The sequence below is a fragment of the Idiotropiscis lumnitzeri genome, chromosome 1, assembly GCF_059441095.1.
Source record: "Idiotropiscis lumnitzeri isolate Australia: NSW breed Sydney's pygmy pipehorse chromosome 1, RoL_Ilum_1.0, whole genome shotgun sequence".
Lineage (NCBI taxonomy): Eukaryota > Metazoa > Chordata > Actinopteri > Syngnathiformes > Syngnathidae > Idiotropiscis > Idiotropiscis lumnitzeri.
Window position 1 is genome coordinate 34,408,918 of NC_142391.1, and position 22,946 is coordinate 34,431,863.

At 40.3% G+C, this 22,946-nt stretch overlaps 2 protein-coding genes across 5 annotated transcripts; both read right to left on the minus strand.

Annotated features, from left to right (window-relative positions):
* Nucleotides 1-334: 334 nt before the first annotated feature.
* LOC148344370 (acyl-CoA dehydrogenase family member 11) lies at nucleotides 335-6,809 on the minus strand. Of its 2 annotated transcripts, none has more exons than XM_088297345.1 (15): nucleotides 6,733-6,809; nucleotides 5,187-5,483; nucleotides 4,696-4,919; nucleotides 4,511-4,610; nucleotides 3,888-4,005; nucleotides 3,669-3,799; nucleotides 3,428-3,580; nucleotides 3,261-3,355; nucleotides 3,063-3,162; nucleotides 2,490-2,630; nucleotides 2,323-2,415; nucleotides 1,079-1,186; nucleotides 796-967; nucleotides 643-709; nucleotides 335-566 (listed from the first exon to the last, which is right to left on the minus strand). In XM_088297345.1, exons 2-15 carry the CDS (start codon nucleotides 5,457-5,459, stop codon nucleotides 446-448), a joined length of 1,896 nt encoding a protein of 631 aa, XP_088153471.1. In that variant the 5' UTR covers nucleotides 5,460-5,483; nucleotides 6,733-6,809; the 3' UTR covers nucleotides 335-445. The 2 variants fall into 2 exon arrangements, with proteins under 2 accessions (XP_088153471.1, XP_088153462.1); XM_088297336.1 differs by having other exon boundaries at nucleotides 3,657-3,799.
* Nucleotides 6,810-7,392: 583 nt separating this feature from the next.
* On the minus strand, nucleotides 7,393-22,492 carry morc2 (MORC family CW-type zinc finger 2). 3 transcript variants are annotated; one of them, XM_088297351.1, is made up of 28 exons: nucleotides 22,355-22,492; nucleotides 21,717-21,839; nucleotides 20,942-20,995; nucleotides 20,827-20,861; nucleotides 20,682-20,750; nucleotides 20,496-20,586; nucleotides 20,302-20,410; nucleotides 19,951-20,110; nucleotides 19,278-19,389; nucleotides 18,264-18,389; nucleotides 18,108-18,187; nucleotides 17,958-18,040; nucleotides 17,777-17,862; nucleotides 17,518-17,658; nucleotides 17,266-17,420; nucleotides 16,342-16,470; nucleotides 16,161-16,266; nucleotides 15,717-15,849; nucleotides 15,555-15,641; nucleotides 14,353-14,595; nucleotides 13,484-13,717; nucleotides 12,161-12,235; nucleotides 11,771-11,888; nucleotides 9,943-10,081; nucleotides 9,687-9,854; nucleotides 9,361-9,454; nucleotides 8,381-8,569; nucleotides 7,393-8,283 (listed from the first exon to the last, which is right to left on the minus strand). In XM_088297351.1, the coding sequence occupies exons 2-28, from the start codon at nucleotides 21,782-21,784 to the stop codon at nucleotides 8,215-8,217; spliced, it is 3,153 nt and encodes a 1,050-aa protein (XP_088153477.1). In that variant the 5' UTR covers nucleotides 21,785-21,839; nucleotides 22,355-22,492; the 3' UTR covers nucleotides 7,393-8,214. The 3 variants fall into 3 exon arrangements, with proteins under 3 accessions (XP_088153477.1, XP_088153478.1, XP_088153479.1); XM_088297352.1 differs by having other exon boundaries at nucleotides 22,245-22,367; XM_088297353.1 differs by lacking the exon at nucleotides 12,161-12,235.
* Nucleotides 22,493-22,946: the final 454 nt, after the last annotated feature.

The following is a 22,946-nucleotide window of genomic DNA, read 5'->3' on the forward strand; positions in this document are numbered from 1 at the left end:
ATATTGAAAACAGTAGTAAGATTTCGGACGAAAGCAAGGGACAACCACACGAACGTGCCAAAACACAATTGGAAATGTCAAATATTTTTATTTTCTTATTGTAATGTGCACAAATTTATAAAATTCCCACGTCTTCAAATTTTTTGAATGCACCATGGCTGTTGAACTTTATGATTTAAACCAACTATGGCGCTCCAAACTGTACAAAGCTCTGAATTTTTAATTCAGAGCACAAAAACATTTGCTTTAAATGACACAATGTGTTATATTAATATATAAGGAATATTATATACTATAAGTAATTGCTTCACAAGAACACCAGTTCTATTGGCCATGCAATTCAATACAGATTTTATTTTCTGAATAACTAGCATACTATCTACAAGTATGATATAGTAACTAATAAAGATGAAGGACAGTATAAACCTTAAAAGTACACTACGCATCAGTTTACGCCATCAGTTGCCTGGTCATACACAAGTGCTGAATCAAGTCCTGGGCAGTTGACATCGTAGCATCCGCTCCCCTTGTTAGATGCAACAATGCATAAGTCTTGCTCACACCACCTAACAAAGCAATATAAAAAAAAATCTGTTTGGCATTTTCCCCACCTCTTTTTGTGTGCGTGTTTTGTTATTGTACCTGAGTGCTGCATAGACATCAGCTGGAGATGCTCCATTCCACCTTGCATGGTCAATAAGAAGGGCACCTATGATAAAGGGGAAGGGTGTGTGCGGTTAGAGGACATCTGTTTAATCTCGTCAAATGTACTCTATGTTTGCATTTATTATCTACCCATATAAATGCGAGCCAAGCTGTATGCTAAGTCTCTGGCTGCAAGTTCCAGATAGCCGGGCACTTTGGTGGTTGCCTCCTGGACAAAGACTTCAAGCTTAGAGAGAGCCCCATCTACTGCTCTCACAGCTGGGTCCAGAGAGGAGACACTTGAAGCTCCTGCGAGCAGGGACTAATCACACATACACACACACACGTGCCCACACACACTGAATCATTCGATCATTCCCGTTTGACTACAGTTGGTAGACTCGCTTGACATGTTCTTCAAACAAGCTATTACTTTGGCATGAGTGAAATAAGCATGGAGAACCATTCCTGAGCTTCGATTCACACAGCGTAGCACGTCCAGGGATAAAACATTTGTTGTTCCTTCCCATATGCTCAGGACCTAACACACAAAAAAGCAGAAAATGGGTCATATATATTTGTGGAAGTTTACGTTTTAACCCTCTTGACTTTGTTCCCTTCCCTTTTTTCTGAATACAGATTTTAAGGTGTATAATATATTATTAGACAAATAACAATGTTACCAGTCTTATTTGAAAGCTTTCCGAAGACGTGACAAGAGTAAATTACTAACGACTTGGGCAATTTCAAAGTTACAAATTTTTGCCTTAAAAATTACTAAAAGACAATTAGCCTTTTCAATATTAAAAGAAAAAAAAACGGAACATGATTACATTTATGTACTCAAGAGCAGATGTTGTAAAGTAGAATGACCAAATAAGTTACAAATTAGTAATAGGCCCACAAGTAAAAAAAAAGAATACTCTGAGAATAATTACACATGTGATGAGAATAAAGGAAAAAAAATTAAGTACTATTGCAAGATTGAAATACGGTACACTAAATCTCCAAAGAGCCAGTTGCTGTTGGTCTCAGACTGTTGCATTTGTGTTTATGGAAATATTGACATTCATTCATTACAATTGGCCATCCATTATCTGTTCCGCTTATCCTCACAAGGGTAGCGTGGGTGCTGGAGCCTATCCCAGCTGTCTTCGGGCAGTAGGCGAGGTACAACCTGAACTGGTTGCCAGCCAATCGCAGGGCACACATAGACAAGCAACCATCCTAGCTCACACTCACACCTAGGGACAATTTAGAGTTATAACTACTGCATTACGTTCAAAATATCCATCCATCTATTGCATTTCTACATATCCACATTAGGGTCGCGTCAGTCACACAAAGGGGACATGTAGAGTGCAGTGTTCACTCTCATATTAACTCCTATGATTTAAAGTGTTCCATTGATGTAACAAGCATGTTTTTGAATTGTGAGTACAGGGATAACGCGCAAACCCCGCGCACAGGAAGACATAGCCCAACCCTCAACCCTCGACATATGAAGCAGACACGCTAACCACATGATCACCATGCTGGCTTCATTCAAAATATGTATTTAAATTATTAGAACTTGGCATCTTTTCTCAGTTAAATCTCAATGGATCAGGTTGCAATTTGTTGTGCTTATGTAGGAGCTTATTACAATGCCAGAAGAAATTGTGGGTAGTTTTTCACCTGTGCGTCTCGAAGTAGTCCCGGCAGCCCGGTGTCCTCGATATAGCCCTGCCCGCCAAAGCTCTCCAAACCCTCCGACACCACAGCGACCGCCTGAAATTAAACAAGAGTTCAGAGTCCAGACTCAGTCGGCCAATCATTAGCCAGTACAAAGCACATGTGCTCACCTGTTTGGCAGTGTAGAGTTTGACAACAGGTGTGAGCAGACGTAAGAGGTGTGTATCAAACTGGGTGGCGATACCGCTCTCCTCTCGTCCCAAAAGGCGACAAACATCCATCACTAGGAGGAAGGCGCCACGGGTCTCCACCTACGTATGTCACAGGCATGCCGGCCTTACATATGCATTGAATACAAAAAGTCTCCACACCCTGGTTCAAATGCCAGTTTTGTGATACAAGAAATGTGAGACCAAGATTTACATTTTCATTTTAAAACTTTTTAACCAATCAGATTTGAAGAAATGGTGGATGTCACTGGGAGTCAGAACACATCTGCTACCATTTAAAGTGCCTCAGAGTAACCCCAAATAAACTTCATATGTTCAAGTAAGGTGTGTTTGTGCATCAGTTTATGAGCACAGCTGCCACACCCAATATGGTGGATGCACTGACATATCACAGAAAAAGGCCAACCTGCTCATGGCAGGGTTGATGAGTTGTACATTCCATACAGTATACTATGTCTATGGTCGCAGGGACGTGTGAGAAAAGCATGATGGGAAATGCCGAACGGAGCTTACCTCCATCCTGGCAAGGGTCTGCGTGTGCAGCGGGTGGTCCTTAAGAAGCTTTCCGAACGCGGTGCGGCGAGTGGCATAGTCACGCGCTAACTGGACCACCCTGTGTGCACGTACATGAAGCATCATTAATCTGCTCAATTGGAGCAAAAGGGAGTAAACTTGAACAGGAAGTCATGTAAAACTTGAGTTGGGTTGTGCCTTCTCATTGCTGCTGCTGCTGCAATGCTGTTGTGGATCCTAGTTATCGCTAGCATGTTCGCGATGGAGGCCACACCTCTTCCTTCTTCTGACAGCTGGTAATAAAGTACAATTTTTTTGTAATGGATGAAGCATTACTGTGAATTCTACACTTGTCAGGAACTGACCCGGTGTGCTTGGAGGCCGTCAAGCAATAACTCCGCTGTGGGCATCTGTCTGGTGCCCAGCTTGTCCTTCAGCCTCTGAACCTCAATCCCTCTCAAAGAGCCATCTCGGTCTCGACTCACCTCTGCGTAGAAAAGGGACAAACCTCGGCTGCCCTTGAGGTATACACACACACACCTATTAGTGAAATGACATTTTCTGACACACACAAACATATAGTTTAGGCAGTACCGATGTGGTTACTCCTGCTCCGTTACACACTCTGGCCAATGTGAGAGTCATGTCTGCATCAGTGGCAGACGTGAACCACTTGAAGCCAAACAGTTTATACCAACCATCTGTTTGAGGAACAGCCATTGTTTCTGTTCCATTGGCTGAATAGAAACACACACACATGCGATAAGTGACGACACAGAAGTGATTTTTCTGTCAGTTAAATCATGTATTATGACTACAACTTACCAACATCTGAGCCTCCTAGCCTTTCTGTCATCCATTGGCCTGATGTCCAAAAATGTTCAGGGTGACGGCTGGTAAGTCGATTGTAGGCTTCTTCTACAGGCCAAGAAATGCCTATAGACTTAAAAGGCACACACGCACACACACACCCGTACCATATTTACTTGCTCTGAGTCAGTGTATCCCTAACTTCATTGAGCCAAGGCACATTACGTTAGAAACATCTCACGGCACACCACCAAATAAATGTGACAAAAAGTACATGCAGTATGATGACCTGATCGCTGATATAAATGATTATTATGTTGTATGAATGGAAGCGGGTTCTGCCATCTAGTGGCTAAGTATTTAATTGTTGTGACTGTCAGTGCAAATCATTCCCTCCACTTGATATAATTTATAGCACGGTGGAAACGCAAGTTACAAACTTTGGTTAAGTGATCTGGTTTGTAACCTGTATAATTTACAAACCGAGGTAAAGTTTCCAATTGAAGTGAATGGAAATTCAAAACTAAGTAAAACTTACCTTCCTTTTTTAAACGCGAGGTTAAAAATAAATATAATGCAATACTGAAATAATTAAAAAAATAATATTGAATCTATTATATAGGTGAGATGTTATTCACCTGAATGACTTTGGCAGCCCCATCAGTCATGGCCAAAGGACAAGTGTAGAGGCCAGAGGAGGGAGAGAAGATGTACAACTTGCTCATCTGATAAACTCGGCTGGAACAAAAACACACTTATATCAACTCACTTTCTCAATGACTAGAATGGTTATTCAGCGGTTATAGCAAAGAGGGAAAAAAACCTCCACTCTCCAAATAGCCTCTCATACGCGATGGCCACCAATCCCTCCTGCGCGGATAGCTCTTTCATGCGTTTCCAAGCTGGGCACGTCAGGATATGGTCCACTCTGCGTCCCCAAGGGTCAAAGTGAACCAACCGAGGTGGCGTGACCTCACACTCTCTGCCCCACCCGTCCACCTCTGTCGCCACACGCTCACCAAAGGCACACAAGTCTGAGAACACTGCCTACGAAATAAACAAGCAAATGTAGAATTGACTAAATTATCTTATTTATCCTGTTGTTAACACACACATACTCACAATTTGAAGCCGTGCACCTTAACTTCCCCATTAAACTGCTAATTAGCATGATAAATGCCCCTTAAGAGAAAAGCTGTATTAAAACTTTACCCTGACAAAAAGATCATGTTCAGTTTCGACTGAAACTTTAAGAGAGGTTGGTATTGTGCTGCTAGTTTGTAGTGCCACTATTTCGCCATGTTCCTCACTCACCTCTTGAGGAAGATGTCTCCTCAAGTATCCCCTCAATAAGGCATCCTCCAGAAAAGGGTTACTGAGTACAGGTCTGTCTTGAAAGAAAGATCCCAGCCTGGCTGTGGAAAATGGGAAAGCTGCCGCCTTTTCCCAGGGTTGCTCATCCTCACATGGTCTCGGGCCAGCTTCAATGCTACTGACACATCTGATGGGAGTCGGGGGCCGGGTGACACAGGACAGCACCTTCCAGCCACTACAGCCGGCGGCCTGGCAGCGCCTTAGGGCTGACATGGCTCTGTGTCCAGTCAGTGTCCCCTGTCGAATAGGAGGTGGGGGTTAGGGGGACATTTTAGGTGATTGGAGTTAAACCCTCGACTTACATTGGAGTCCCATTAAGAATTTGTATGCAAGTGAGAAGCAATATAAAACGAGCAAATAGAAAAAATAACATAGAGGCAACTGAGAATGCCTTTTTATTCTGAGAAAGTTTATTCGTACGCTGTTGCGCAAGCTAGTTTATTGCATGCGGCTTGTATATATATTTTTTGTCTCATTTAGGGTTGCATGCGAGCTGGAGCCTTAGAAGTTGCACTTTAAGTGGTGTTGGGGCACACCCTGGATTGGTCGCCATCAATTGCACGGTACAAAGATGCCAAACAATATCAAGGGGTGTTAAACAAGTTTTTGTCGTAGGCCACTTTGTACTTATGGCATCCATCACTGGGCCGCAATAACAATGAAATCAATTAAATGTTTAATTCGTCTTGTTGTATTATTCAATATAAACAACAAATTGATTGAAATCAAAGATAACAGTTGTTATATATGTATAGTTACTATTGAATAGTGTAATGAAAAGAATACTGCAAAATCTCAACGTTATTTATTACAGATAAGAATTTGACATTTTGGCACAAATTTTAGCAAGGCTCCTGAAATTTGACACACATTTGCTTTCGTGGGTGACAAAATAATTTGGGAGGCCGGATCTGGCCCTCGGGCCTTGAGTTTGACACCTGTTATTTAGCCTTCACCCATCCAGATATTTTTCATGTGGGATTAACTGTACAGATAGAAATATTGGCTCCGAGATTCAAACATCGAACTTTTGAAGTAGGCAGACTCTGTCTCATCATGCCCGTTACTACTAAAAATACAAGACTTTGTACAACTACTTGTATCTTTTTCCTTTATTCATTCGAAATATTTTGCCAATGTAGCTGAACAAAACAACTAAAAAGACCTAGTGTCTGCATAACACGTAGAGCTCTGTATCAATGTTAATTTAATTGTCTTTCTTGCCGTCGAGCAACGTGCTGTATTTCCTTGTCAACTTTTCAATGATAAGAAAATGCAACCTAGTATTAGCTTCACTATCGATAGTTAGCTCATCTTTTCGAGCACTCGGCTAACAATTTGCGTCCCAGTTACAGTTGTTTACGAATGACGCATTTAAATCGACGAATATCACATGGTGAATTTATGTTATAATGTAATATGTCTTGATATAAGTATGAAGTCACACGTAAAAAGTACGTTGGTGAAACGATCGAGGCGAGCTTACCCAGCAATGGAGCAGGTTTGTTTATGTTCACCAAATCTTTGTTTTCCAAAATAAAAGCACCATGCTGTCATTACTCATTAAATCGTCAGTGGTTCTTAAATTTTAACACGCACCACGCAAAACACATTTCCGCTGTCAACTACTACCATTAACACTGAAGGTTTAATAAAAAACGGTTTTATTTAAAAATAACAAAGTCATATTATTATATAAGTCACTGTAACAATATGCAGTCTCAACAATAAACACTGTGTTTAAATATAATAAAAATATGTAGACAACGATACAATTAAAATATACTACATGCACGTTAGAAAAGTTTAAAACAAGTTGCCTGAATAAAAGTTTAAAAACAAACAGTTCTGAAGATATATATTTAACTTAAAAGTTAAACACAACTGAACTGTCGGCAGTATCTTTTTCAGTGTACCCATTTACCACTAGTACTTGTGTTGGCTCCATTTCACTTGACACTTTTCCAGATTCCCCTGGACGTAAAAAGTACACTAAATTCTTTTTATCCTGCCACACGTTTTTTTTTTTTAATCGTACTTGGCCATGGGTGCTGGTGAGCTGAAGCCTATCCCAGCTGACAACTTGACATAGACACAATTCAATCTAAATTAGTATTATTGTTTTAATCAAAAACGTAAGCATATAGAATGTTGAACCAGTTTTATTGTTTAGGTAAAGCGTTTTCAAAAATACTGAACCATTTCTTTCATTTTAACATGAAGACTGAATCATGCAGTTTAATAAAAGGTTTTCTTGACATAGTAAAATATGTTCAAACAGAAAAACACAAGCAATAATGAGTGGGAACGCTCCACTTATGTATTAAACAGAGATTGTTTTTTTTTCTTCAAAAACAAATAGAACAGGCGTTAACATTTATACTGATAAAACCCAGTATGAATTTCTTAGTGTGGTATTCTGGTCAAGCTGGTCAGGATGGGGGCAATATAATGACCAACACTATCTTTTTGTGTACAAAAATAATAGTTAACGTTTACATACAGACAGCAGTGAAGAGTGCGGTCCAGTCAACCCAAACTCATAAAATACTTGGTATTAATGTCTTACCTGACAGTGGCGCAAAATAAAGACCTGCAACTTTTTGTCACTGCCTTAGTTGAGATATATAGGGACCCTTAAACCGCATTAAACCTACAAAGCTTAAAGATAGGTTGACGTCAGAACTGATTAACAAATAAGGTAGAAGCCGTTTTGTAAAAAGACTAAAACAAAAACAACATGCTAGAGGGCTGCCAATAATGTAAAAACAGAAATAAAAGAAATGAGAGTGTGGTATTTACTGCTAAATGAAAAATGGGGGAATGTTTAACAATGAAGATTCCCCCAAGTACATATTTACATGACACTCTTAACTAGAAGTGTCAGAGAGATGTCAGTATCATGGCTGTCAGTCGTTTGATGTGCATGTTCTTTTTCCTTCGTGGAGACATCTGTTGTCCATCCTGTTTAATCTCCTTTGGTGAGAAGGTCTTCAATGTACGCATCAAGTTCATCATCGGTGTTGATGTCGATATCCTAAGTGGAGGGAAGCAATTATTGCCTTACATTGACCAATGACCATCATTTCCAACATCACAAATAAAATATTTATTGTAACAGTGGGCTGACCAACCTCTTGAACTTTTTGAAGAAGTGAAACAATGTTGGTTCGTAGTTTTTGTAGTTTCTCATCTGCCTCCTTCAGTTTTATCTCTGTGCTGTTGCTTTTCTCCTCCACAGCTTTGGCCTTAGCGTCCGCTCTGCTCTGGTACGAGTTGCACAGCGACTGGAGACCTGATTCGTACTGGTGGAAATACTCTTTCTGAAGGAGACAATGCATACAACACCACTAAGGAAAAGCAATACTATTTCACTACTACAGGTGCAACTCAAATATATAGATAACGGACCCCGATTGAAGGGAGTTTGGATTTAACAAACATAAAATAGTGTCCAGTCCACTCAAATTGCCCCTAGTACAGAAGAGTTCACAACTTGTTGGTCCAAGAATTGGCCATTGTTGTTTAATGGCGCTGTGGCACAATCAACAGAGACTGGTACAGAATACATATTTACAGGTTGTGCCAGTGTTGTCACAGATATACAGTACTGACTAGATCAGGTGAAGAGACGTGTCAGCAGGTGTGGTGGCTATGTTGGAGCAACGTTTCCATCAAAGGCAATGAAAGTATGGACATTATCGTAGCATCAGCGTGGGAACAAAGCTCACGCAGGAATAATCTACCTATTCATATCTACAGCTGTAGTTTATTGGAGCGAGCTCTCGTCATGTAGACATGTCACATGCCTCTCAAAAACAGGCTATACTGATTTTGGCACGTATACAGTTCTTTTTTTTGTCAAAAACTTCGGAAAATCCAATCATAACAGAGCTCTCGAATGTAAACAGCTGCATACCATTATCACTGCCCAACCAACAGAGAGGTAAGTTTGGATAAACTTTAAAAATTTTAATACAGTTTCAAGCTAACGGACAACTTTTCCCTGCTATTGGTCCGTTAAAATGAGATTTCCCCGTAGTCGGCCTATACGGCTGAAACTGGTTGCCAAAAAGGAAAGGAGTTGTGACCCGTGCAGTTGCTTTCATCTCACCAGAGGAAAGGCCACCAACTCTTCTGCCGTCATGCTGTTTACATCATCCTTAGGAATTTGAAAAGCAGGTGGGAAGAAGTAACGCAGCATTGTCCTGAAAAGAAAAGGAACAAACTTGTCAGTTAGACACTTATCCAACGCAGAGAATAGACTAAATCTGGATTAAGATGGAAATCAAAGTATGTTTCATTGTTTAGTAGTAGCTTTAAAGGAAATAACATATCTTTAATCCTGTCAGTTTTTTTTAAACTACAACTATGGAAGCTATGTTATGTTCTTTTGGAGATTCAATCGGTGCAAATACAAGTGACATGGGACCCACTCGCCTCAACATGGTGACCAGGCTATCTGTCACCTCTCGACTGGTGCCAGGTTGCGTGGTATCCGGCTCCATGGCTGCAGACACTCGCTCAGTCTCCTGCTGAGTGTCAGGCGTCTGGGAGATGGGAGATGGCGGACGCATCAAGCGGACTTCATCACTGCCTTTAAACACCCTTCATAAAGAGACACAACCCATCATTTCCATGGAATACAAACAAATTGCATTTAGCAGAGGATGAATGTCAGACAAAGAAGTTTCACCATCTGTCCTTAGGGGTGGCTCGAGGGACATAGTCAAACTTGACTTTCCAGCGAACGCTCTGCTTATTGGTCTCTACAGCGATGACTTTTCCTGTGAACCACTCCTTATTGACACGGACTTCAACTAGCAGTCCTTTATCTTCAGGAGAAAAAAAGAAATCTTTTAAGCCAGGACTCTGCATGAAACCAACCATTAAAGCATATGAATTACATTAAAGTAAAAAATGTTCTTTATAGTAGAATGTTCTATGCATCCCCACTAGTCAAAACACGGAATTCTGATTAATATTGTATTTGTGTAATAGGAATTAAGCAACAAAAGCCAACAGCTTTTATCCAGCTACAGGGGCGGCCAATGTGAAAGTGGCATCAAAAGTACTCAGAGCTCAGGTAACAAACAATCACGACTCCGCATTCGAAATTCACAGGAGCCACGATTAGTTGTTACTTAACCCCTGAGCACATGTGATGCAATTTTCAGTAGACAGCAAGTGACATTTAACTATGTTAAATGTACATGGAAAATAATGAAGTTACCAAAATCATTCTAGACAAAATGGGAACCCTTTACAGATGAAAATTGCAAACGTAGTTAAGTATCCCTTGAAAACAACGACAGATGCAATTTAATTAAGTGAATTTAGAATTGAAATGTATAGATGAGATTAGGGCTGGGCGATATGACCGCAAATCAATATTGCGATAAATTGACCAATTTTACCTCGATGACGATAAATGCACGATAAATTCCCCCCGTAGACCAAAATCAAAATAAATGGAGGAAATGCATATTGACTGCTTTTTTTATTGACCAACTGGTACACATTACTTTCAATGAAAAATAAAAGTACAAAAATCATTTGTATGAACATTCTAAATAGCTTGCTTTGCTTGACTTGAAAAATGTCACAAAGAACAGGAGAAAAAGGGTACCTCTCGCAAAATCTTTTTCTGCAAATAGATTGCGCCAAGATGCTGTAATGTTATGTGCAAAGCCCTAAATTTGTGTGGTCTCTTGTAAACAATATAAATAATGCCAAATAAAAAAATGCTAAATAAAATGGAAGAAAATGCCAATGCAAGGCAAATAAACAAGTGTGCATCATCGGGAAAATGTGCCGTCTCGAGTACTCTGATTGCGCAGTCGCCACTTGTCGTCTATGTAATGCACAGTCAGGGTCAATCAGGGATCCATGTTGCGACCCGACCACAAGTCGGATGTAGATGCAAAATGCTTGACATGTCTAAGCTCCCGTCCCGATGTTGTCCATATCGAGAAATACGGCTTTCATGAAGCGTTTAAATCCCGTGCGCGCCACTGTAATTAGAGGAGCTAAATCTTTAGCTATGTGCTAGGCTATCGCGTCCACCTCTGAGACGTTCACTCGTATGGTGTCGCCTCCGTTAATGGGCTGTTGTCACTTGTCGAACCTTGCTTCTCACTTTGAACTTTCAGCACAGCATGGTTGTGTTGTGGGTGGTAAAAAGCTTCTGGATTTGAATCGCCAGCTACGACCGCATCGTCTGTTTTCTTTCTTGTTCAGAAGGGTGGAGTCACGTGACTAGACCCGCTGTAGTCGTTTTAAAGTGGCATGAACATTGCTGCAGACAGAAAAGGCTTTTCTTTTTTTTTTAAACACCGAATTTACCGACATGGGCAAAATGATTTCGGTCATTGTACTAAATTTCGGTAACGGTAAATTTTCGGTTTATCGCCCAGCCCTAGATGAGATGACATTCTAAATGGCATATATATGATATGAGTGTATTTATGACCGCGATGACAATGTCGAGTAAGAAACATTGCCAAATGTGCCCAATTTGATACCTTTCTGAGCATTCCTAACATCAGACTCCGGGTCCGGCAGTTGTGCCTTCACTGGTGCCTTCTCTGGCCCTTTCTCTGATGCTTTCTCTGGAACTTTCTCAAGTGCCTTCTCTGGTGCCTGCACGGACAAATTTCATAATTAGAACCACAGCAAGATAACTGAATAAAAAGGCAAGAGATGGACAGACATATTAAATCCCTGTTAGTGAAAGGGGTGAAAGTAAGATCAGTCAAAGAAGATTCATCGCTAAGCACATAATATAATCTTTTCTCTACCTCAAGAGGGTGTTATAAGCATAGCATGTTAAGTCTTGATTATTAGAGGCAGGAAAGCGGCGATGTAAGCCAGGTTAAGGAGGAGCAAACAAAGCGAGGGGCTGGTAAAGCTACCTTGGGTTTAGCAACAGGGGCCTGGCGTGGAGGAGTAGCAACTCCTTTCTTTCCAGGCTGTGAGTGTGTGTTAACCTGTTCGGTTAACAGCAGATGGGCTTCGTTTGAGGTTTTGTGACTTAACCAGCAAGTAAAAAACTGACCAAGTTTGCTTTGCTAACTCTCTTAAAGGGAATTTATAGTGATGGCAGAAAGGGGCCGCTGGAGGTGTTTAAGCAACAAGCAACAATTTTAGTGAAGAAAAAAAAAAGTGGACACTTAGTACAGTTATGTATGCATGTAGGGCTGCCAAGATTAGTCAACTAATCACGACGACGATCTAAATCGTCGATGAGTCGTTTATTTAAATATTTATTTATTTGGTGCATTGCTTTTCTCTTGAAACAGCCTCGTCCTACGGTTTTCCCCGCTGGCTGTTTGCGAACTCATGCTTATTAACAACCAAAACAGTGTGAGTTTTTCCATTTTAGACATCGACGGAGAAAGATAGAAAGCGTGTGAGACGCTCTCTCTCGCTAACGGAGTGACGCGTTCATGAACTGGGAAATACCGACACTCAGAGTAAAAGAACATAGTTGCCACACCATAAAAATAAAACGTATAATTAATTTTGTTGCAATATTCTGCATTATGCTGCACAAAAATGTATGTTCCTCCTAAAATTATTCACATAGGGATTTTTTTTCTTGGTACCTCGTGCATTGTATTTTATATTATACCATATGGAAAGCGTTTTGTTACAGCTCGAGCTGTAGAGAAATGCGCTACATAAACTGTATTGAATTGTGTAAATAAATTTACTATTACATTATACATACTAGAGTAGAAAAGAAAAAAATAGATAAAGGTTAAATAAAGGATTGATGCCCAAGAAGAGTATTTCTTTTTGTATTCATAGATAGTTTTGCAGTATTAGTGCAACTTTGCATTGTAGTTTTGGTTCCATTTTAAAATGCACAAAACAATAAGAATTACTAAAAATTTTAAGGCCTCTGTATTGCCTTCAATTTAAACTGCATCATCACTTATAAACATCTCAGAAAAGCTGCTACAAGCTGCAAAGTTTAATCTTAGTTGAACGTTGTATCATGTTATTAATTTCTACATAACTTGAAAGAATTCAAGCTGGAAACTAATTATGGTTATATAATGTCAGCTACTTGCTAGTGCGACATGCCACTATGTACATACGATCCGATTAGTCAACTAATAGTGTCGACTGTTGGGGATTATAATAATAATTTGTGGCAGCCCTGGATGCTCGTGCATGTGATGCTTTGACCACTGCTGATGTTCATGCTTTTAACATTAACTGATGTTTACCTCGTCTAACTTGCCACGTTTGGCAACTGAGGCCTTCTCCATCACTTTGCCACGATTACCAATTGCAGCAGCCATTTTTGACTTCTTTGTCTGGGGTTCTTCTTCTTCTTCACTAGGTCCACTTTCTTCTTCATCCTCCTCCTCCTCCTCGTCTTCCTCCTCACTGTCCTCGTCCACAATTATTCTCTTACGTTGGCCAGCAGCTGTAGGTTTGCCTGATGCTTTAGTGAGTGACTACGAAAGAAACAAGATGTTAAGCTTCCTTTATCATATTGTATTTTCTATTAATACACTGCCCTTCATAATTACTGGCACCCACGGTTAAGATGTGTTCTTTAACTTTGAATTTTTTTCCCTAAATAATATATAAAAATATATAAAATACAATCCTTAATTAAAGTTGCATTGTATATGTGCATTTATTCAATGGGGAAACAAATCCCACATTAAGAAATAATTATTTTAAATCAAATTATGTGTGCCACAATTATTAACACAGCTGCTGTTGTTTATTTTTTTGTACAACCAACAAATCAGCACCAAATCTTTTCCCATGTTTCATAAGATGGGAGAATACAGAAAGAGGGACTTTGACCATTACTCTTTGCACAGTCTCTCCAAATCATGCGGCAACATGGGTCCTCTCCTCTGCACTCTGCTCTTTAGCTCACCCCACAGGTTTCAATGAGGTTGATGGCTGGGGACTGAGAAAGCCATGGGAGTAGATTCTATGTCTAGCAGCAAATCATTCCTACAATTTTCCCTATGAGAATATGCTTCTGCAATAAAAACTGGAATTCACTTTAAGGTTTTTAAATACATCTTAACCTAGGGCAATTCTGGAGGGCACCGCATGACATGTATCTTACCCTTGAAGTGCGGCTTGGTGGGGGCGTTTTGGAAGGTTTGGCTGAGGGCTTTGCCGCGGGTGACTTTGCTGTCGCTTTGGACCTGGACGGTTCAACCTTAGGTGGAGCGGGAGGAGGGGCAAGTGTCCTGGTGGGCCGCTGCGAGGGGGTGCGGGGTGGAGGAGCACTCTGTGGCATCTTGAGGTGAGCTGGCAGTGGGGGTGATCGGGGGCGCGTTACAGACCTCTCGGAAGACCGACTCGCCTTTGATGACAAAGTGAGCAAAAATCCCAAAAGAAATAGCTTAAGCGACAGCAGTACTGGTTAGCAAATATCAACGGTACAAACAGATCATAAGTCATAATTCTTCAGGACTGGACATTATTATAGTACATGAACAGTTATGACACATCTGTTTGTGTCAGACAGTTTACAAGATTGATGATAGCATTTAAAAAAATTGCATGGAATAACTAGAAATGCATGGCTGCAGACGACTACTTTGTACTTGGATCTTCTAATTGCAGTATTATGTACTGCTGCACTGGTAGTATAGTGGTATTTCCTGTTGCATTACGGCATATGTTCTACACCTGCACCTCAGTCACTGTGGCCCCAAATCCAGACGTAAATAAATAAAATAAATAAATAAGAAGAACTGTAAGAACTGTGCCAACCAAATCACATGAGTGACTCGACTGATAGGACAAACAAAGTCACAACGATGAGCTGTATATGTTTCCTCAAGTTTCCTTAAGCAAAAACTATTTGGCTTTTGGTTTGGATCCACACACATAAACCTTTTTTCTACAGCAGCTATTCTGATCAGATCATACCAGGGGAGCAGAAAGCTACTCCATCCACACAGAAAGGCTAAAGAGATGAACCCTGAGCACCAGAACTGAGAGGGAAGCAGGCTAACCAAACGGATGTGCTGCCTCCAAAAACATCAATATAAAAATTCAGTATACAGGTGAGACGACTGTTTGCAATTTGTGTAGTTATTCATTAACAATGGCTGGGTTATTTTAAAATACTTAAATGAAGGAGTGATTATGGCAGAGAATTTATGAGAAATGTTATGTAAAACAAAGAAACATGACATAAACAAAACATGGTTTAATCAAAGATGCTCCAATTTTGATTAAAAAAAATTATTAGTAACATTATCAGGACTGAGAATGAAAACATGTGAAAAAAAAATCTAATGAGAGCATGTGTACCTTAGCGGAGCTTTCTGCTGCGGGTTTCATGCTAACATCCATTGGCAGTTTCTTTATATCTGCCACAGATTTGATAGTAGTGGTTTTCTGAGGAAGAGATCCAAATATGTGAAGTACCAGTGCACGACCAGAGAGTGAGGCCACAAGGAATAAATAAGATACCTGCAAGGCCTCCAGTTTATCCTGCTGCTGTTTGATTTTTTCTGCAAGCTCTTTCTGTTTGTCTTCAGATGTCTGTTTTTCTTTTTTCAGGAAACCGCAGGGCAAATTGGGTTTCTTTTCTGGAGCGTCACATCTGTGATGCATAGAAGAAAATAACAAACCAAGTGTCACCTTGCTAATCCCACTTTATGAAACGAGCGTGATCGCGTAATGGCCACTTTATTAAGTTCGGTTGCACAATTAGATTAAAAAAAATAAATAATTAAAAATACAGCCTTGCAGCAAACGACGACCACAAACATTATACGATTACTTATTTGATGATGATAATCAAAACACATGCAGAGCGGCAAATAAACGTGTTTTTTTGTTATTGGGTTGTACAGTTTATATGTACTTCATGCTGTGGCCAGTGAGTCCATAAATGATTTAACTTGGGCGTACCTGTCCTGGGTGCTATCTGGGTTCATAAGACACACCCAGCTGTCTGGATAGCGTTTATCGACAGCATCCATTTGGAACGGCAGCGTTCTCCATTTTAAGCATTTATCTAAAAACACAACAAATAAAAGCAGCATAAGCACAGTTTTGGAGTGCTGAATTTGTGTGCGCCTCTGGGACCTACCACACTGAATGGTAATTGGGATCTCCATGGCACGGCGTCTCTTGTATCTTGCCTCTGATGATGGAGGTGCAGACCAGCTGGCAGACAAGTATCCAAACTCATCCCAGAACTTCACAATGCCTTTCTGAGCTGCATCACACAAAACATCCTCAGAAATGTACATGAACACCACACTGAACATTTTTACTCAGAAATTCCAACAGGGATGCTTTCTGAGTTGTATCATGCATAAAAATGTGCAGTTATTGCTGAGATTGGGCAGAAACCTCATAAGACACAATTTGGTGATTTTACATTAAAAAGAAACCTATACTATTTGTCATTCCACATGTGTAGGTGTTATTTTTATTAAGAATTGAGCACATCTCTGTGTTGATGCAATGTTAATGTTCGAACAAATATGCTGTTTTGGGGGTCTACTGAAAAGTGACAATTTTGGAGGTACAAGGATTTGGCCCAACGGCAGTAATATGGAACACATGAACTCAACATGGAACCTTCTTACTGCTAAGCACCAACAGGCACTGTTCCTAAGTGAAAACATTCTTTTCCCTTGCAACTGCAACATTCACTTACTATTTTTTTTCTCTAGCTCAAACATGACCCTCTCACCACATTTCCAACTTTTGATGAGGTAACCTGCATTAAATGGGTTAACATTATACATTGAAAGTCACTTTGCATTTAATTTAAAGCAGCACTGTAAGTGCTTGAAGGGAAAGACATCAGCAGTAGTCTTAAAATTGATGAAAGTGTTAAGCATTCAACATGTATTGTTCAAGGTTTGAGCACAGGACTTTTCCAGAATTACAATAGAACGGAATAGAATAGGCCTTTTATTTGTCCCACAACGAGGGAATTCCAGTATGTATAGTTAAATTAGATTAATCGCTACTAAGACTGTGATTGTCAGGTGTCCCTTACCAACGCTGGTGTCCTTCCAGTACTGAGCCAGATGTTCCCCCATGGACTTCAGCAAATGTCGATACTCTTTAGCGTCGGCAAAGTCTTGCTTGTTGTGAGTAGGCTCGAGAACTAAATATGGGACATCAACCACACCGACAACGCCACCACAGGCCCTGTGTCACAAAAAACACAGACAAATGAGATTATTCTAAAACCCCTCAACCACGATCATCACTGCTGACCTCATCACAGTCACAGCACACTACTTACATGCCTCCATCCAGCTGAGGACCCGTCTTTTCGTACATCTTGATAAGACGAGAGCAGTTGTATACAAACATCCCATCCAGATCTCTCTGCTCAATGTTCACTCCGAATATAAAGTTCAGCTCCTTGGGCTCTTTTAATGCTCTGAAAGATGTGAGAGAAAAAGAACTTGGGAATGTGCTAGTGTTTTTTGGTTTATTTGGTTCCATAAAGCATCTTCCTGTCTAGACGTGGATACGACTGTTGCAATTGTGTATAGTACTTCTGTTTGGACTCTAGAATTCTTTTCTTCATGTCAGCATCCCGTCTAAGCATCATGGCTGAATCTTGGACCTTTCTCAGGATCGTCTGAGAGACAGAAAGTGGTGTGTTCGGTTTGGTGTTGTCAACTGATGGACATGTGTAGCCAAAGTGAAACAGAAAAGTGATCTAGTTTCGCTTACTCGAGAATCTTTTGACACATCGTCTCCAAGTCTTGTCTCCATTGCTAAACGCTTGCTTTCGGCCTCTCTGGCTTTCTCCTCCGCTAGAATTGGTGCCGGAAAATTAACATACAGAGGGAGCAAAAAGATGGGCGCAGACCACTAACTCACCAATTTTAGCAAGGTGATCTGCTTTCTTCACTTCCTGTTCAGCACGTGTTTTAAAACGAGTTGACGAGTACTTATAAACCCTGTGAACAGAGCCAGAAAATAGTTGAGAACCAGGCACCGGTTACATGGTTGTTAAAAGTATGTGTGTTACATTACCGCGGTTTATATAGACAGCAGGACAACCTCTTGGTCCTCACTTTATGCCCCTGGATAAAAATCCTCATGCGGGGATCAATGTACAACACAGCAGCGTATGCTCTGAATGACCTCCTCTCTGGTTTCCTGTAAGCAAGGGGAGGACACAGCCATTGTCATTTAATCTTGGTTTGTCATTGTATTTCATCCCTCCATCTTCTAACATTTACCCGGTTCAAAATCTGAGGTGAGCAGGAGTCACTTTCAGCTGACTAAAGGCAAGAAACGGAGTATACTTTCAACTGGAGGACAGTCAAACACCGGGTAAATACTGACAGTTAATCAATTGTCCTAGGGGGCGCAAGGGTGGGCGGAGGTTCTCTCACCATCCCATGATTCGATTATCATACTAAAATTGACATAACTTTTTCTAAAACATATTTTTGGTCTTTCTGCCACATCTTCTAGTTTAGCAAATTTGGATTTTGCATCACATTAAGCAGTTCAAGTGAAATACGAACTATCCTAAGTGAGGAGTGATTAACATTTTCAATTGTGTTAGTTTATATTCACCCAAAGTTAATATAAACGAGACAGCCTCAGGTAGCTATTTATGTTGGCACAGTGAGTGGTTCCTGGATCTACTAAAGCACAGTTTTGTAAAGATATGGCAAACTCCTAGGAAAGGGGTATTCAATCCTGTCCCTTGAGGGATGAAGAAGCTGGACAATGATCCTTTCCGCCAGCTTTACATTATTTATCGGGCACTTACTGAAATGTATGAAGTCATTCAGAAGAGAATAAGTCTGAGTCACATTCACATTCCTAGCTAATTGTAAGTATTAATTAACCCATGGTGCCTCTCTGGAGTGTAGGATGATGCCAGAATACCTGGAGAAAATGTCAAATCTACACAGGATACCGTGAGCTAAGAGTCAAACCCACAACCGCCCTACTGTGAGTCCATTGTGTTCGCCAACATGCCTCACCAGCCTGCTTTCTGTTTTGATTAATTGACACTCGCACTGGACTCACACTCCTTCAGCAAGCGTTCCAGCCATCAGAATGTCCTGGTGATCCGACTCTACATCCAGCTCTGGTTCTCTGTTGTCCATCAGCTTCAGATTATACACGATAACCAGGGTACCTTAACACATAACACCAATGTGACAATTGCAACATGTCAACATCTCATGGCGAAGGAGAAATCATGTCGGGAGGCATCTCAGGTAATTGTATAGAGTCACTGACAGGGGGGGGGGGGGGGGGGCGGTGGGGGGGGGGGGGGTTACTCGCAAATCCCATTTATGATCAATTTAAAAGTGTGTAGTAAAATAAACAATGATAATGTTTTTTTAATGGCATGAATTTTAAAACTGCCTAGGTCAGCTATTAGAACTGTCCTTCAAAACAAGAGGAGTGCACCGATGGCTTGCATGTATCCTTTTGTAATAGGAAAACCATTGACACATGTACAAATATGTCCTCAAATGTTTTAAACATGAAAACAACATGTACAACATAGAGTGAAAAGATTTCTTCAGTGGCTGCATGTCTAATAATAGTTGTTTGTGGTGCTTTATGTGTGTAAAGCTGAAGTAGTTTTTTTTAATTGTAATTACAGAGAAACAAAGGTAAAAATACATGGATTTTATCAGGTTCTCTCTCTCTCTCTCTCTCTCTCTCACACAGACACGCATGTACTAACCACTGACACTTTCAATTTTGCCGAACTGCTCCATCAACTCTTGTTCAGTTTTAAAAGGTGAGTATCTGTATATCAGCTCGGTCTCAATGGCATATTTCTCTGGGTCAGACGTCAGTGGCTCTTTAGTTGTCAAATCCCACGACGGGAGAGGCACTATTACCTGCGAAGTTATGAGCAATTCAGAATAATTTTAGAGGTCAGAACAGTTTAAGGCCCCACAAGACAAATATACAAAATAAATCATACATCAATAATTGATATATACTGCAAATCACTTTTCACACTTCAGCCCCTGTTAATTAATTAAATGTAGATGTGGTCTAATGAAATGCATATATTCATTGGCCTGACCTCATCGAGACCTTCCTCTTCATGGAAAGTCCTTGATAAAAAAAGGCAGGTCAGACTGTTGCCCTTTTTTGTAAACAGGATGAAGTCTTTTCCAATTCGCATGGATCCCCTATCCAGAGACACATCAAAAGATAAATTCAGTAAAACATGCATAACACACACAATTCTATTGTAAAAGGTTATTGAGATCTTACGATTTCAGTCCATTTCCGTATTGGCCAATCTGTGTGGAGTCAGGAGATCGTTTGCTTGACTTTCCAAATTGGATCACATGGGTTGCTTCATCTAACAAAATTAAATTCAACACATAAATCCCGAATCCACATTTTAAAAAATTAATTGAAGAGCATCAAGGTCAGCGATACTTATGTGGCACTTACTTGGCTCCATTCCAATACCATCATCAAGAAAACAGAGCATGTAGCCCCCACGCAGGTCTGGCCTTTTCTCTGTCAACAATTTATGAAGGTGAAGTTAAATTAAAAGCAAAGTGGATGCTTCAATGTACTCGATGCTGAAATTTACCTGTGGAAATGTCAATTCGTGTGGCATTGGCATCCCTGTGGAGCATAAACGCCCACTTGTTAACAAAATAAACATCTACAGGTCTTCAAAATAGATATAAAATCAATAAAAATACCTTGAATTGTCCACAAGCTCTGCCAAGGCTCCAAATAAGAACTCATGTGTTGTCCTAAAGCCAAATGTCATTCAAATTAGTCAATGAAAAAAAAAATGGGTTAAGACATAATTTTTTACAATTTTGTTACAAGTTGTATTTCCCAAGCATAACAATACATATACCTAAATATGCAGCATTTCATTGAAACAAAACGTTTTCTCCAGATATATTAAAATAATATAGACAAAGTTGAGGTTAGCATGTTGGCGTGGCCCTTGGCAAGTATTCCAGTTTGTGATGTGGCCTCTTTGCAAAATTAATTGCCCACGCCTGCTACAGACTGTAGTGTGAAATACCGGCATTCAAGCACCATGTGTTGAGAAAATTAATTTTCTAGGCAAACCACTTAAAATTTCCCTTTACAAATTTAAAAAAGAACTACTTGAGTTCATAGTTAAAAATGTAAACATTTTAATCATGTTCAACGTTCCAAAAAATGAAATAGTTCGTAGTTCTTTATATTGGTTGGTGTTGTTGCAAGTTATTAACCTCAAAATAACCTACTGGCATTTTCCCACTGACTACATTCATATAGTCAGTAAATCTTTCAAAATCGGGCCTTACTTCAATACAATACAACTATTTTAGTGGTTGGTAACCATTGATGAATCATTTTGTAAAACACGCATGGCATACAAGTGACCGCCCATTTACCATACCATGCAGAATGTAAACAGATTGACTGTTAATGTTTTGAAACCTTTCCGCTGTTAACCACTCAAGCAGCACTTACGAGTTTGTATGCAGGTATTCAAAGGTAAGTTGAGCCCTGCTCAGGTTGCTGTAGCTCGAGTAGGCCATGACCTCTCAACTAGCCTCTCTGTGACCACAGATAGTTACTCCACAGGTTCAAGTCCTACAGCAGAAAAGAAGCAGATTTTATACCGTTTTTGTTCATATACTGAAATGTGCACATGCTCCCCAGCACAAGAAACAGCCACACATTATACGTCAGCCATATTGAACCCTTTAGAAGAATTTGTGATGAAAATGGAGGGAAATTGTTATGGTTCGTGTTACAGCACTACATGATTGATACTCGTGTATGTTGCTCAGGTTTGTGACCAAATTTCGTATATTACTACTTTCAGACAACAAACACGGGGCGAAAACTGCTCCACACACGTAATGTTTGGTTAGCATGTGAGCTGGCGTTAGCTTAGTTGTACATTGTTTTGGAAGTAGCTGTAGCTTCGTAGCTAACGTTAGCTTTACAAATGGGGGGGGGGTTACAAAATTACGTATGACTGCCACTGTTTACCTGTTGTGTCAACGTGTACGGGGACAACAAACTAACTTTTGGTACGTTTAGCTTCTCTTTAGCTCACATAAAACATTCAACGCCTGGTAAGTGGCAGGAGAGGCGCTTACCGTACGATTAGAAGTTGGCTTGGCTTCCTCCTGGCCTGCAAAGCCACGCCTCTATTTTTCTTCTTCTTCACATTCCAATGTAGTAATTGAGCATAAGTGACACGGCACTTTGCTGCCACCTTTAGCGTTGGAGTTGAAAAGCCTTGAACTAATCAAGTTTCTATGTAAAATTGTAATTTGTTGTAACTGGTTAGCAAGTCTGCCTCTCATTTCTTTGGTTCTGGTTACTTTGGCTTTGTCCCACATCCATCTTATGTTGGGTTCAGAACACGGGTCATACCTGCAAGTTATGGGGGATTGTTATGATACGCTGTGATGTATCAGCTAGTATTAGTCTTAGAAGGAAATCAAATGAACACTCTGTGTACATTTGTCAGTACGACACAGAGGGATCCAGATCTCATATACCGCATGCTGCATCCAAAGACTGATGTCAGCGAGTGCGGAGTGCAAACAGTGCTGCAATGCTTCAGCATGAGGGTCTTTGGATACAATATATTGGGCACTGCTACAGTAGTCAGGAATGAGACAATACGATACAATTTTATAGCGCTTCACAAGCATCATTTGCATTTATCACCAGGCGGATTCA